This window comes from Helicoverpa armigera, chromosome 25 (assembly GCF_030705265.1).
Source record: "Helicoverpa armigera isolate CAAS_96S chromosome 25, ASM3070526v1, whole genome shotgun sequence".
Taxonomy (NCBI): domain Eukaryota; kingdom Metazoa; phylum Arthropoda; class Insecta; order Lepidoptera; family Noctuidae; genus Helicoverpa; species Helicoverpa armigera.
The window spans coordinates 4985187-4999071 of NC_087144.1; the positions used below are offsets into that span (position 1 = coordinate 4985187).

A 13885-nucleotide genomic window follows, 5' to 3' on the forward strand; every position below is an offset into this window, starting at 1 on the left:
TGTATATAAGTCTTAGAGTGATGATATAAATGGGCTCTCTAACACTGAAATAATTTTCCAAATCGGACCAGTAGTTCCTGAGATTAGCGCGTTCAAACAAACAAACAAACTCTTCAGCTTTATAATATTAGTATAGATATGTCGGGAATGCCCCTGAGGAAAGTCCTGAAATATTCTATCATTATAAAAAAGTCTTTGATTGTAACTATAATTTACTATAATTAAGTTATAAATCTTTATCTCTTTTTTTATATCTTGTAAAACCAAAAAGCTTGAATTTTGTTTCTGAACGGACTCAGGGCACTCAGGGTTTGACAATGACAGTTGTAATGTTTAGGCCCGTAAGTCGATAATTTTTGTCTTATCGATATCGATTGATTTACTGGCGATGCCACACCACAAAAAAACACATTTGATTTTTATAGTTATAACATTTTGCAGAATTCAATATTGTTAATAAAACACATGCTTTGTAAATAAACGCAAGTCAAAAAGTTGTTCTTTATTTGATATAAAAAAAAATCAGAGAAAATATTTATTTATATCGACATTCGACAAGACGTTTTCTTGAAATCCTTACTTCCCAGTGACGTCAGCAGTTCTCGCAAAATGACGTCAATTGATTGACTTCTGCTGAGCTATTTTTATTTTGCGTGACTATTACGCATCGGAAACTGAGTAAATATAATAACAGATTGCAAACGTGTTATTGTTGCATGTGTTTTTAGTTCCAGTGAGACAGGTTAACGTTTACAAAAAGGGATTTTAAACTAAGAACACCTTAAAGTGTTTAAGCGAAGTAAGTTGCACAATAAACTCGGTCACAGTAAAAGTAATCTAGTTTACCAACAGTGCGTCATTATTTCTGACTATATCTTGCAGAACTTAAGTTAAAACTCTCCGTTCGTGTTACAGGTGTGTTGTAATAAGTTCAAAGTGAATTTAGTGAAGAAAGCGCGGCGTTTGTCGTATAAGCAATTTGATGATATTAGACGAACTTGAAGATTTCTTTGACATGGCTCCGAATAAACGAGGGCGGCGGGGCGTCAGTGATGCTGACGACGAAGACGACGAGTACAGACGCAAAAGGGACAGAAATAATGAGGTAAGAAACCTTTTTGGATTAAGATTTTAGAGTTATTGAGTCTCTAGCCCTGTGGTCTTTGCACACACTATGCAACACTGACTGTTATTGAGAGTAAATGAACCAGGTAACAGTGGGCAACCGGACCTTATCAAGTTAACTAGATGATTATAGTAAAGATATCAGTAATATCAGGAATTGTACAGGAAATGGTTGAGTGTCACAGATTGATTGAATGACTGCTGCAACTAGTACTATTTTAGTACTTATTATGTACAAGTATTATAGTAAATGTGGCAAATCTGAATGCTAACCCAACAATAGATAAACATTTAGGAGAGGAATTTGCTGTGCATTTTTTATTTTATAATATGGAGGAAATGAGGATAACCATCTTACTTATTTACAATCTATACTAATATTATAAGCCTGAAGAATTTGTTTGAATGCGCTGATCTCAAGAAGTTTTGGACTGATTTGAAAGAGTATTTCATTGTTAGATAGCATGTTTATTGAGGAAGGCTGTAGGCTGTGTGCTTGTAGTAGTTCCCATTAGATGCAGGTGAAACCGCTGATGGAAGCTAGTAGTGGATTAGAAAAATATTCAGTAATACTTTATACATTATTTTTTATGTATCAACATAGTCAAATTTATATACAGAAATTTAATCAACACAAAACCAGTGTTATTAAAATTGGGTATTCCCAAGTATCACATAAACAGTTGAGGAAAATAAACAGAGAACAGCCATGTTATTGCACAAGAATATTAACAAGCCAAGTTCTTTAACATGCTATATTATTGGCATATTCTTATCTGGGTTAGTTTGGAGTACAAGCAGAAACGCTGATGTTAAAACATTGTGCAATTCGCCCTGTAAATTCAGTAATCATGATGCAATAGTTCCCCTATATTTATTTCCGTTGCTATCAAGTTAGTGGCATTGTTTATTCCAAAATGGCACTACAAGGCTTGTTCCGTACCTCTATTCTTTTTAGTTTTAAAAATTCTGTGATATTTTTGTATATTTAGAGCCAGTGAAAATGTTTTAGTGTGAAGTGTTTGCGATTTTAAGTTGTTTGAATATTTGTGTGTGCGTTTTACGGAAAGAATGGTATTGTTTACATTTTAATTTACTACTGACTGTTGGTCTGTGTTTTACTATTTTAAGATGTTATCTTGTTATGCAGAACCCTGTTTTTTATGACAAATGAACTAAGTTACGAGTTATTGCATTGGCTGTCTAGCAATGAAATGCTAGAATTTGGTCCAGCTATTTTGTTGATTAAACTGATGAAAAAATATATATTGAGACAAACAGACACTCTGAACTTATTTATTATATTAGTATTGATTGTATTGTTTATTGTGCTATAGATAAAGTGATGCAACAAAAACCTGACCTGTCCTCATTCAGTGTCAAGTGTTACAAGATAATAATAGATAACGTTAATTGTTTCAGGCAGTAAAAAAGAGCAGATTCAAGACAAAACAACGGACACAAGAAACATTTACTCGAGTAAACAAGTTGAAAGCTGAAAACCAAATGTTGGAAGAGAAAGTGAAAACATTGACGAAGGAATTGCAGTTTCTTAAAGAACTATTCTTAGCTCATGCGTCGAACACACCTAATGCAAAGTTTGAAGGGATTGACCTTGACAAACTGTTAGAGGACATACCTGAAGATAAAAAATAGATAGTGGTTTATCAATAGTACTACAGACTTGCCGTAAATAGTGTTAGTGGGAGGAGTGATCACAGGACAAGCAAACTTATTGTTCCGTGGCTCAATTAGATGAAAGTTAATAGCTATTATGTACTGGCACCTAAGAATAAAATACAAATTGTTCTTCAATACAATAACACAGCTGTTATGAGTCAGGTTGCAAGTGCGTAGTAGCGACAAATCCAGATTTTTGTATACTATGTATACTAAGATATATAGATAAGATACTATACCTTATGGTATATAAAAAAAAATTAAGGAAGGTCTATAGATTATTTGGCATTTATTGTTATAATATAATTTTGTTATCTGTTATCTTAAATTTTAGGCGTCGGATAACAGAGTTTTTATTTTTGTAAGTACATTGCTATCAGATCTTGCATTATCAACTCGGTTTTTGAAAGTATTAAAAAATACTTTGATAGTTTGCACAAATTATAATACACTAGACACTCGCTTGTGTGCATTTTTAAACTAGAGATGCCTGTTAATACAGATGTACATAATGAACTTATATGATGTTCAAAACATAAAACACCAATACTGGACACAATTTTGAAAAAAATATGTAGTAAGTCACTGTTTGACAATAGTTATCGCTAGAATTCTAAATCTACAGTTTGGCTTTTAAGCTACCAAAGCAGAATGCAACAGAGAAGTTTTTAATCGACCAATTGATTTCTACTGTTTTTCTTTTGGTTGTTTAAAAAAAAATCCACTGCTCTGGTGGAAACATGGCTTAAGTGCACCTTAAACCTATTTCATGTAATGTAGGCATCTAAAATAGACAACACTAAAGTTCCTTAGCTTAGTACAAAGAGGAAATATATTACACTCTACCTATAATTATGTATTAAAAACAATCTGTACAAAATTTAAAATGTGATGTAACATTTATAAGAAAAATAATGTAATTTAAAAAAATGCAGCTTTTCAAAATGTGATTCAAATATGCAATTCAAATATCAACCAACTGTGTTATAGAATATTACTTTTATATCTACTTCACCAGCAAGGAATAAATAATATCTACTGAATTTATTTGGTTTTATTTTATGGAATTACCTACGCAATCTATTATAATGTACTTAAATTGCAGAGAAAGTGTTAATCTACAAGTAATGTTTTTTGAGGTCAGTGGACAATATCTCCACATGGTTACTGATACTCATACTTTGTTGCATAACATAAGGGATGACAAGGCTATCCAGCCTTTGATTATGGAAATACATATGTATGTATACAGAAATAAGTAAGCTTCTAAAATCCGCAAAGCTATTTGGGCTCTATCTACCCGGGAATCGAACCCAAGACCTTATGAACAGCCACGCATAGAGTATAGTAATGAAGTAATCATAGACTAACGGCCTGTAGGGAGGGACATCATAAAATTCAAAAGAATTGGCATCAACTCCATCCAGGAGCAACAGCAACCAAGTTCATGAGAATTTGTATAAGAAAAATGCATAGTACTCAAATGATTAGGTAACATTCCTCCTATTCCTGCCCTTCCAATAAAAATATATTCTGTGGTTACTCCAGTTACATTGACAAGTTCTTGGTCTTGGCATTAAATACAGTATTGCCAAACAGAGAATAGTTTCCCAGATTTCGACGACAATCAAAATTCTCAAAAATAAATTCCTGATAAAATCTCTTACGATCAAGTATTATTCAGAAATCAATTAAGCTTCACAAGTATTATTCTAATTAGTGAATAAGAAAACAAAAGAAAGTAAATGAGTAAAAAGTAGAAATGTCAGATGTGGGAAATTTAGTATAATACGTTTGGCAGCATTTATGTTCTCGTTTCATCACAGAGTACTTTGTAAATAATGAGAGATTTCATTGCTTGTTCCGTGGATTTCACCATTTTTCAATCCAAGTGAATTGAGTTCATTTAATAACACGTCTGTTCATTTTCATCAGCTCTTGAGAGCTCTTGGTTCTGTCTAAACTCTGATCTGTTACAGTCAGTTAGTACTAAACACAAGACGTAAACTTTACAACTTGTAAATAGTCGGATTCAGTTTTATATTTTTACAAGCTTTGTGGATTGAATTAATCTCCAGCTACTGCTACTATTGTCTGTGTGTATACTACATTATAGTGCTCAACTATTGAAGTGATTTTGGTACGTATTGAATCTGCGTAAGCGCAGCAAAGCGTAAATTAATGATATTCAACAACAATGTTGCATCATAATTTCATGGAAACTGTTCAACTTACTGAAGGCTCTTTGTTATTTCCAGGGCCGTTTATAAGAGAAAAATACTTAACTGTGAATAAATCACAGCTGTTTTTGTAAGAATTTTGATGACACAATACAATTTCGAAGACTTTTTGGATATGCCTCCTGTCAAGCGCGGAAGACGAGGTGCCAGCGACGTGGATGAGGGTGACGAGGAGTATAGACGGAAGAGGGAAAGGAATAATGAGGTAAATAGTCGAAAATCCACAGAACCTCTTTTCTATGAGGCTACATTTTGTTTCATAAAAGTTGCTTCTTCAACTTTCAAAAATATTGTGCAACATGTAACAGTGATGCAATTATTGTAATATTGTTAGCTTTGAATAAAATTATTGTTCTGATATACAGTTTTGTTGATTCTGATATATTGATAGTGAGAATCAACCAGTCGTTCCTGACTGTTTCACCCACATTCCGCTTTTGCTTTTGTTTTTGTTCTTTCGCAGGCAACTAGTAGTTTTAGAACTAAAGTCAGGTCACCTTTATAGTACTATAATAATAATAATAATAACCCCCCCAAGGGGCCACCTTGTCGTGGTGGGGGGGCTTGTGGGAAGGCATGAACAGTAAAATTGTCACTACGATCATGACAACCCTGTGCCATCAGGTAATCAGGAGGTACTAAACTAAATTAAATTGTCTTAACACCTTGACACTACCCTTTCCAACTAACGGTCCCAACTTCCTTACCTATCCCTTCCTCTATCCTTATTTACACTCTCCAACTCCTAAGAAAACTGAAGCTTAAAACCTTTACCCTTCAGGTATCAGCACGACTTAGATACCTAAAATTCTATTCCTATATAATTTATATCTTTCTTCCTGTCTCTTTAACTATCTTCTATAGGTTTTAAACCTATTAAGTTAACTTCCCTATGAAATGCGACTACGTAATAGAGTATTACCCCAGGCGGGTACCGAAGCTAACCGCGATGGAGAATCCCGCCCCATGGCTTCCAGCCTGGGCTGCCCTTCGTATTCTGGGGGGGGCACCGTATCGCAGCCAACTGCTCAGTTCCAAACTGCTGCAGTGTCACATGACGATGAGTCATCATGTTCTTCACTTTTTTCATCAATTCCATCATCATCACAATCATTTTGCATCTCACCATCACCATCATTATCATCAGCTAGTATACAGTCGGTGGATGTTGTACAGGAGGCAAATTTTGTCAATGAGCCTGTACCCAACACCAGCACTGCACCAATACGTAGAAAATGGACTAAAGAAATGAACGAATTCATTCTACGTACTTATCTTCATCTCACTAACTTGGAAACCGATACTAAAACTTATCTTCAGCCCTTACACACACAGTTTTCATCAAAATTCCCACACATGCAAGTAAGCCGACAGAGAGTGGGGGATCAACGCAGAGCCATAGTTAATAAGAAACTGTTACCACAAGATGCAATAGACCGTATTTATGAAGAAGTAAAAGGTCAATTACACATATTCCCCACTCAAACACAACAACACTCTACACAAAATAGTACACTACACACCAACACTGGACAACGAATGAAATGGGGTAACGAGTTAAACGAATCAATCATGAGAATCTACTACACAGTAACAGAACTTGAAACAAACAAGACATCCTATAGAAAATATTTGCACGAAGAGTTCATAAACCAATATCCACACTTATCTCATATTACAGAACAAAGATTATCCGATCAACAAAGAGCCATTGTCAACAACAAATATATAAACAATAGTCGATTAGCAGAAATTAAAAGACAGGTATCCGATCAGTTGAGCAGCAGCAGTAACCAACTTGATGACCAATCAAACACACAAACACAACACAACACAGAAAACTACAACGACAATTACCCTAACTCACAAACTAACAACGAACCTCATATTACGTTTGACATAGGTCAGGACGATTTAATTAACAACATCGATATTGAAGCTTTTATCCCATCTCAAAATAATACTGACACGGCCCCAGAATTTAACTCCATGATAGAAGACACATTCACACAAGCAAAACAATACTTCCTAGACACACATCCTACCAACAGACCATTCATACCGAAACAAAGGACATCCAAAAAATTCTCAGCTATAGTAAACTACATAGATACCAAAATTCTACCCAACAACGTAAACGCTGACACCAACTTTAACACTCTACAGTCCATAATATACTGCGCAGCATGGACGGCAGCAAAATGCAATGGAGCCAAAATTTCAGAGCAGATACAAAATCAAAATCGAAGGAGCGTACAGAAAAAGCCAAAGTGGCAAATAAGACTCGAAAAGAAAATCGACAAACTAAGAGCAAACATCGGTAGGCTAACACAATACACTAGAGGCAATAGAAGCCGCAAAGTAATAGCAGCAGTAGAAATAGTAAAATCAACATACCAATTACATGCACAACACGAAGATTCAAATACACAAATAGCACACTTTCTGGACACACTGAAACAAAAGCTTAATGCTGCAGCTAGTAGACTCAGGCGATACATGACATGTACAGAACGTAAATCACAAAACACAAAATTTATCAATAATGAGAAAATCTTCTACAGAAACCTCACATCTAACAGCAACACTAATCAACACACTCTTGAAACACCTCCCCCTGAAGCCCTTAGAGAATTCTGGGCAAATATATGGGAAAGCCCTGTAGAACATAACAACAACGCTGAATGGTTAAACCAAGTTTCATCTGAAATCGGCGAAATGAACTATGAATTTATACCAATAGACACATTCATTGATGTCCTCAAACGTACACACAGCTGGAAAGCACCAGGCACAGACAATATACACAACTATTGGTATAAAAAATTCACTCGCATACATCCATTCATACACAATCACCTGAACACATTCATTAATTCACCTCACTTACTTCCAACATACATCACACATGGAGTCACGTATATGATACCAAAGGATACAAACGACACCGTCAATCCAGCCAAATACAGACCAATCACCTGCCTACAAACCCTATACAAAATACTCACCGCCTGCATAAGTGAAGTAATATACACCCACCTAACTACACACAACATACTGGCTGAACAACAGAAGGGATGTCGTAAGAACAGCCAAGGTTGCAAAGAGCAACTTATAATCGACGCGGTCACCACAAACAGCGCAGTTAAAGGCAAAAAGGAGATTCATGCGATGTTTATAGATTATCAAAAGGCCTTTGATTCCGTCCCTCATAGTTGGTTACTACATGTCTTAGACCTTTATAAAATCCACCCGACACTTAAACTTTTCTTACAATCTGCCATGCAAAACTGGCAAACCACACTTAAAATCAATCAAGGGCCTTCATCTGTATCTACCGAACCAATATCTATAAAACGCGGAATTTTCCAGGGAGATGCTCTAAGTCCATTGTGGTTTTGTATGGCTCTAAACCCACTATCTCACTTACTCGATCAAACTAACACAGGATACACACTATCTAACAACAACACACAATACACACTGACACACCTCATGTATATGGACGATATTAAATTGTACGCAGCTGACATAAACGACCTATTTAAATTAGCCGACACTACTCAACAGTTCTCCAATGACATACACATGCAATTTGGCGTAGACAAGTGCAAAATCTTGTCAATAGTCAAAGGTAAAGTACAAAATAACACTTACACACTTGACTCTGGTGAAACAGTACAACCAGTCGATCAACACAGTACATACAAATATTTAGGGTTCAAACAGTCCAGACAAATACAGCAAAAGATCACAAAACAAGAACTACGTAGAAAATTTACACACCGCGTCAACCTCATCTTAAAAACCAACCTTAACTCCAGAAACACAATTAAAGCTATAAACACATTCGCAATACCCATCCTCACATACTCTTTCGGAATCATACAGTGGTCTAATACCGACATTCAAAATCTGCAACGCACTATTAACACTTCATTCACTAAACACAGAAAACACCACCCCAAATCATGCACACAACGCCTCACACTACCAAGACAAGAAGGAGGAAGAGGATTGATAGACATACACAACCTACACAACAAACAAATATCGACACTCAGAACATATTTCCACAACAAATCTGAACACTCACCACTACACAGACACATCACGAACACCGACATACAACTAACACCACTCAACCTACACGACCGAAATACACAAACTAACGAAACAATAACAAACACACAACAAAAAATAGCAGCATGGTCCACCAAAGCCTTACACGGAAGACACCGAGCCTTCCTGTGCCAGCCACACGTCGATAAACTTAAGTCGAACGAATGGCTCAGGAGAGGCGACTTGTTCCCGGAGACTGAAGGGTTCATGCTCGCAATACAAGACCAGATTATAGCCACTAGAAACTACAGAAAGTATATAATTAAAGACCAAACTCAGCCAACTGATTTATGCAGACACTGCAACACGGTGTCTGAAACGATACAGCACATTACAGGAGCATGCAAATCGCTAGCACAAACCGACTATAAACACCGGCACGACCAGGTTGCAGCAATCATACACCAACACCTAGCTTACAGACACAAACTCATAGATAAAATAGTACCATATTATAAATACAAACCTGAGACAATTTTAGAAGGCAGAAATCATAAAATCTACTGGGACCGCACAATAATAACAGATAAAACTATTCATTTCAATAGACCGGACATAACAGTACACGATAAAACTACTAAAACAGTTTACTTAATAGACATTGCAATACCCAATTCACACAACATCCAAACCACTATTTCGGAGAAACTAAGTAAATATCAGGATCTCGCGATTGAAATTAAAACGCAATGGAAAGCGCAAACCGTTCACATTGTCCCCATAGTTTTATCATCTACCGGTATCATACCCAAATCCCTTATACAAAGTCTCAACACACTACACATGCCTGCCCATACACTACACATGCTTCAAAAAGCCACCATACTCAACACTTGCAGAATCACAAGAAAATTCCTGACATCTTCCACATTATCATCTACATTCTCTATCTAATCATCCCCTTGCAAGCTTGGCTCCGGCCCGCCTGCAAGATTTTAAACTCTCCTTAAAGAGAAGAAAACTAAATAACTTAACAAAATAATAATAATAACGTGTGTGTGTGTGTGTGTCACCATTTCATTAAAGTTGTCTCAAAAGGGCTTCAGCGTGTTGGCTTCGGCCCCACGTTCGCCTCCCAAAAATCCGGGACTCTGTAGTCCCGAGGTCAAAAAGAGACATACATTTATAATAATAATCCCCATTCCTAGTCCATTAGCATCCCATCACAATAGCCCAAGTAGTTTTCATCCATAGTTAGCAATAGTTTAGCACAGAACCGGGGATTGTCCTTGGATACATTTCTATAGTGTATACAGGGATAATCGTCGATTTTGTGTCACCATTTCATTAAAGTTGTCTCAAAAGGGCTTCAGCGTGTTGGCTTCGGTCCCACGTTCGCCTACCAAAAATCCGGGACTCTATAGTTCCGAGGTCTGGTAGAGACATACAAGAAAATAATAAGGTGCCATAGTTCCCGTAGTTTCCCCATTCCTAGTCCATTAGCACCCCATCACAATAGCCCAAGTAGTTTTCATCCATAGTTAGCAATAGTTTAGCACAGAACCGGGGATTGTCCTTGGGTACATTTCTATAGTGTATACAGGGATAATCGTCGGTTTTGTGTCACCATTTCATTAAAGTTGTCTCAAAAGGGCTTCAGCGTGTTGGCTTCGGCCCCACGTTCGCCTCCCAAAAATTCGGGACTCTGTAGTCCCGTGGTCGAGTAGAGACATACAAGATAATAATAATAATATAATCTTTATTTCAGACCAATGTCCATACATAAAACATACAAAAACCAGTTTACAAAATTTGAGCACGTATAAATGCTTTCAGGACGTTTGAGTCTTGCTTTTCCGCAATAACCTGTAGGATGCTGTTGGTGCTGCTCCTGACTCTGCTCAGTAATGATGCGAGCCGCGTATTATAGCATGGAAGCCGTCTACCCTGGCTTCCGCAAACATACCGGAGGCACTGCAGAAACAGGGCAACCCCAACAACATCCTAAATCCGTTATTATATTGGACACGTAGGGCATTGAGCGTTCTCTGTGTATATCTGAACCACAGGCTGCACGTGTAGAAAGTCTGGCAGTAGGCTTTAAAAAGTGTGACTTTAACTTGTTCACTACAACGCACAAACCTGCGGGCCAGCATGTTACTTCGAACCGCCAATGCCCTACGTTCCCTTTCCATGTCAACTTTGTTCTCAAGGTCCTCAGTAACGTAATGTCCGAGATATTTGAACATGTCAACCCGCTTTAGTTCAATGCCATTTAGCTTTATTGCGGGCACATTTAGTGTACATTTACCGGGGGCCTTGAAGACCATGTACTCGCTCTTCTTAGCATTGTACATCAAACCATGTTGAATGCTATATGCTTCACATATTGCGAGCAACTGCCTCAATGCACTTACAGTTGGGGTCAGCAGCACCATGTTGTCCGCGTAACTAAAGTTGTTCATACAAATGTTGTCAATCCAGCATCCTACTCGAGTGCTGCTGAGCCCAACTATAAGCTCATTAACGTACAGGTTGAAGAGCTTAGGAGAACTTAAACCACCTTGCCTCACCCCACACTCCAACCTGTACGTGTCTGAAAAGGTGTTTGCCCATCTTACAAAATTATTCTGTATATATATAATGAGGATTGTATTCAACAATATATTTTTTTCTTCCAGGCAGTCAAAAAGAGCAGAGTTAAGTCCAAACAGCAAACACAGGACACATTTACACGTGTCAAACGGCTGAAGGAAGAAAACCAGGAGTTGGAAGACACCACAAAGAGGTTGACCAAGGAGTTGGAACTCTTGAAGGAACTCTTTATTGCCACAGCGGCAAACAAGAGTAACCCAAAATTTGAAGGAATGGATCTCGAAGCACTTTTAGCGGATACACCTGATAAGTAATAGGTATGCTATATTCAACTTGATAGAAGAGTGAAGAAATATGAGCCAGCGGTTTTTCTTTTCATCAAGTTGCTAGTGGTAAGCCGGTATTTTAATTGTTTAATGTTTTTGTTGTAACTCTGTCCTATTACTGTCTTCTGTAATAATGCATTCTTGTATAAGAATGCACATCTGACTGATATTACCAATACATGTTGTCATTATTATTTTCTCTCATAAATTCCACTTTATATCATTAATGGCAATGTTCCAAGCTGCCATTTTGGGGAAAACTAGTAATTGGTATTATTAAGGCTGGAAACAGTGCTCGACGTAGCTATATCTGTGCAAGTCTATGAATGCACAGCACACAGCTATGCTGACAGTTTGTGCATGATTTGGTATGTGATTCTGGACATACGGTCAGCACTGACCGTCGCGACGCGTCGCATCGGCCAAGCACTGTTTCCAGAAAAAGCTTTGGAGCAAGCCAGAATTTACACTCTGTTTAATGTTGTACTGAATTTCTGTAGTTGCAAGAAACTAATTAATGCCATAAGTTTTAGTTTGTATGTTATTGTAGAAGTATTAGAGATATGAACAAACAGTAAGGTCTTCTTTGTAAAGTTCAATTTTTCAAAATATATACCTAAAGTAAACTTTGATATGTAATGATAAAGTTTAATTAAGTATATGGTAAATATGCCAATGCAGTCATTACGGGTAGTCTGAAGCCAGTAAGTCTGACACCAGTCTAACCAAAGAGTATCGGGTTGCCCGGGCAACTGAGTTAATGAGGTCAGACAGGCAGTCGCATCTTGTAAAGCACTCGTACTCAGCTGCATCCGGTTAGACTGGAAGCCGACCCCAACATGATTGGGAAACAGGCTCGGAGGATGATGATGGTAAATATGCCAATATTTTTTTTCATGTTTGTCATAATATTTTGTACAGGGATGTATGCACTTTATTGAAAATTTTCTTATGATCTGTGATATAGTCTAGTTCATATTGAATTGTATTCTTATGACGTGAGAAATTATTAGCTGAAAGCTATTTTTTATTGATTTTGTAATCACAACAGTGTTACAGAAAAGTTAAACAGATGTTTGACACATGTTTAAGAAAGTTCTGTATGGAAGTTTTCTGTGTAACTTTATGCAATAACACTGACTAAAGGAAAGGGTTGTAAAAAAGGAAACAACAAGTAATGTAAATCAATAAAATTTATTATGGAAAAATATTATCTTACTATCTACATTATTTGTTTGGTTTTATTGACATGCATATTGAGTCAGTCTATGATTTTGAAATTCATTGATTATTCTTCATATTGTCTATTAAATCATGAACATAATGTTAGAGGTAACTCAAAATAGGCATGTCATTAAAACCTTACAAATTCATAAACAATAATGTTTCTCACTGTTACAATGTAATTTATCAATCTAAGAATTAAAATAATAAAATTTAAAATAAACTTGATATAATAATATTCAGTCGTTGCCATTTATAATAACTACCTTGACTGCAATATATTAATAAATAATAATGAACCTCAGCTTTAAAATATTACACAAATTGATACATTTCTAATCTTGAAAATGATCACAGATAAAAAATTGTAAGGAACAAATAAAAATAACGAAATAAAACATTTTGTCTAACTTTCACATGCAGAATTTTAACAAAACATTGAATTTTTTTTTTATGTAAGTATAATAAAAATGGAATTATGCATTCAAATAATAACATATAAAATAGCATTTATTCCGAAAATCATTGAACTACGAAGCCAAATACAGATTTGATGAAAAATTACTGTATAAAGCGTCGCCTGCGCAGGATTATAAAATAGTACTACAAAGCTCATTGTAGGTGGCGCCACTC

The 13885-nt window shown here is 36.3% G+C and overlaps 1 protein-coding gene and 1 long non-coding RNA gene across 2 annotated transcripts; both read left to right on the plus strand.

Annotated features, from left to right (window-relative positions):
- Window positions 1–1659: 1659 nt before the first annotated feature.
- On the plus strand, window positions 1660–2653 carry LOC110382901 (uncharacterized). Its single transcript, XR_002430000.3, has 2 exons — window positions 1660–2199; window positions 2548–2653. It is a non-coding gene; the product is annotated as an uncharacterized LOC110382901 (long non-coding RNA).
- A 1954-nt stretch (window positions 2654–4607) lies between these two features.
- On the plus strand, window positions 4608–13490 carry LOC110382902 (CCAAT/enhancer-binding protein gamma). Its single transcript, XM_021343609.3, has 3 exons — window positions 4608–4945; window positions 5064–5250; window positions 11789–13490. Exons 2-3 carry the CDS (start codon window positions 5128–5130, stop codon window positions 12014–12016), a joined length of 351 nt encoding a protein of 116 aa, XP_021199284.1. The 5' UTR covers window positions 4608–4945; window positions 5064–5127; the 3' UTR covers window positions 12017–13490.
- Window positions 13491–13885: the final 395 nt, after the last annotated feature.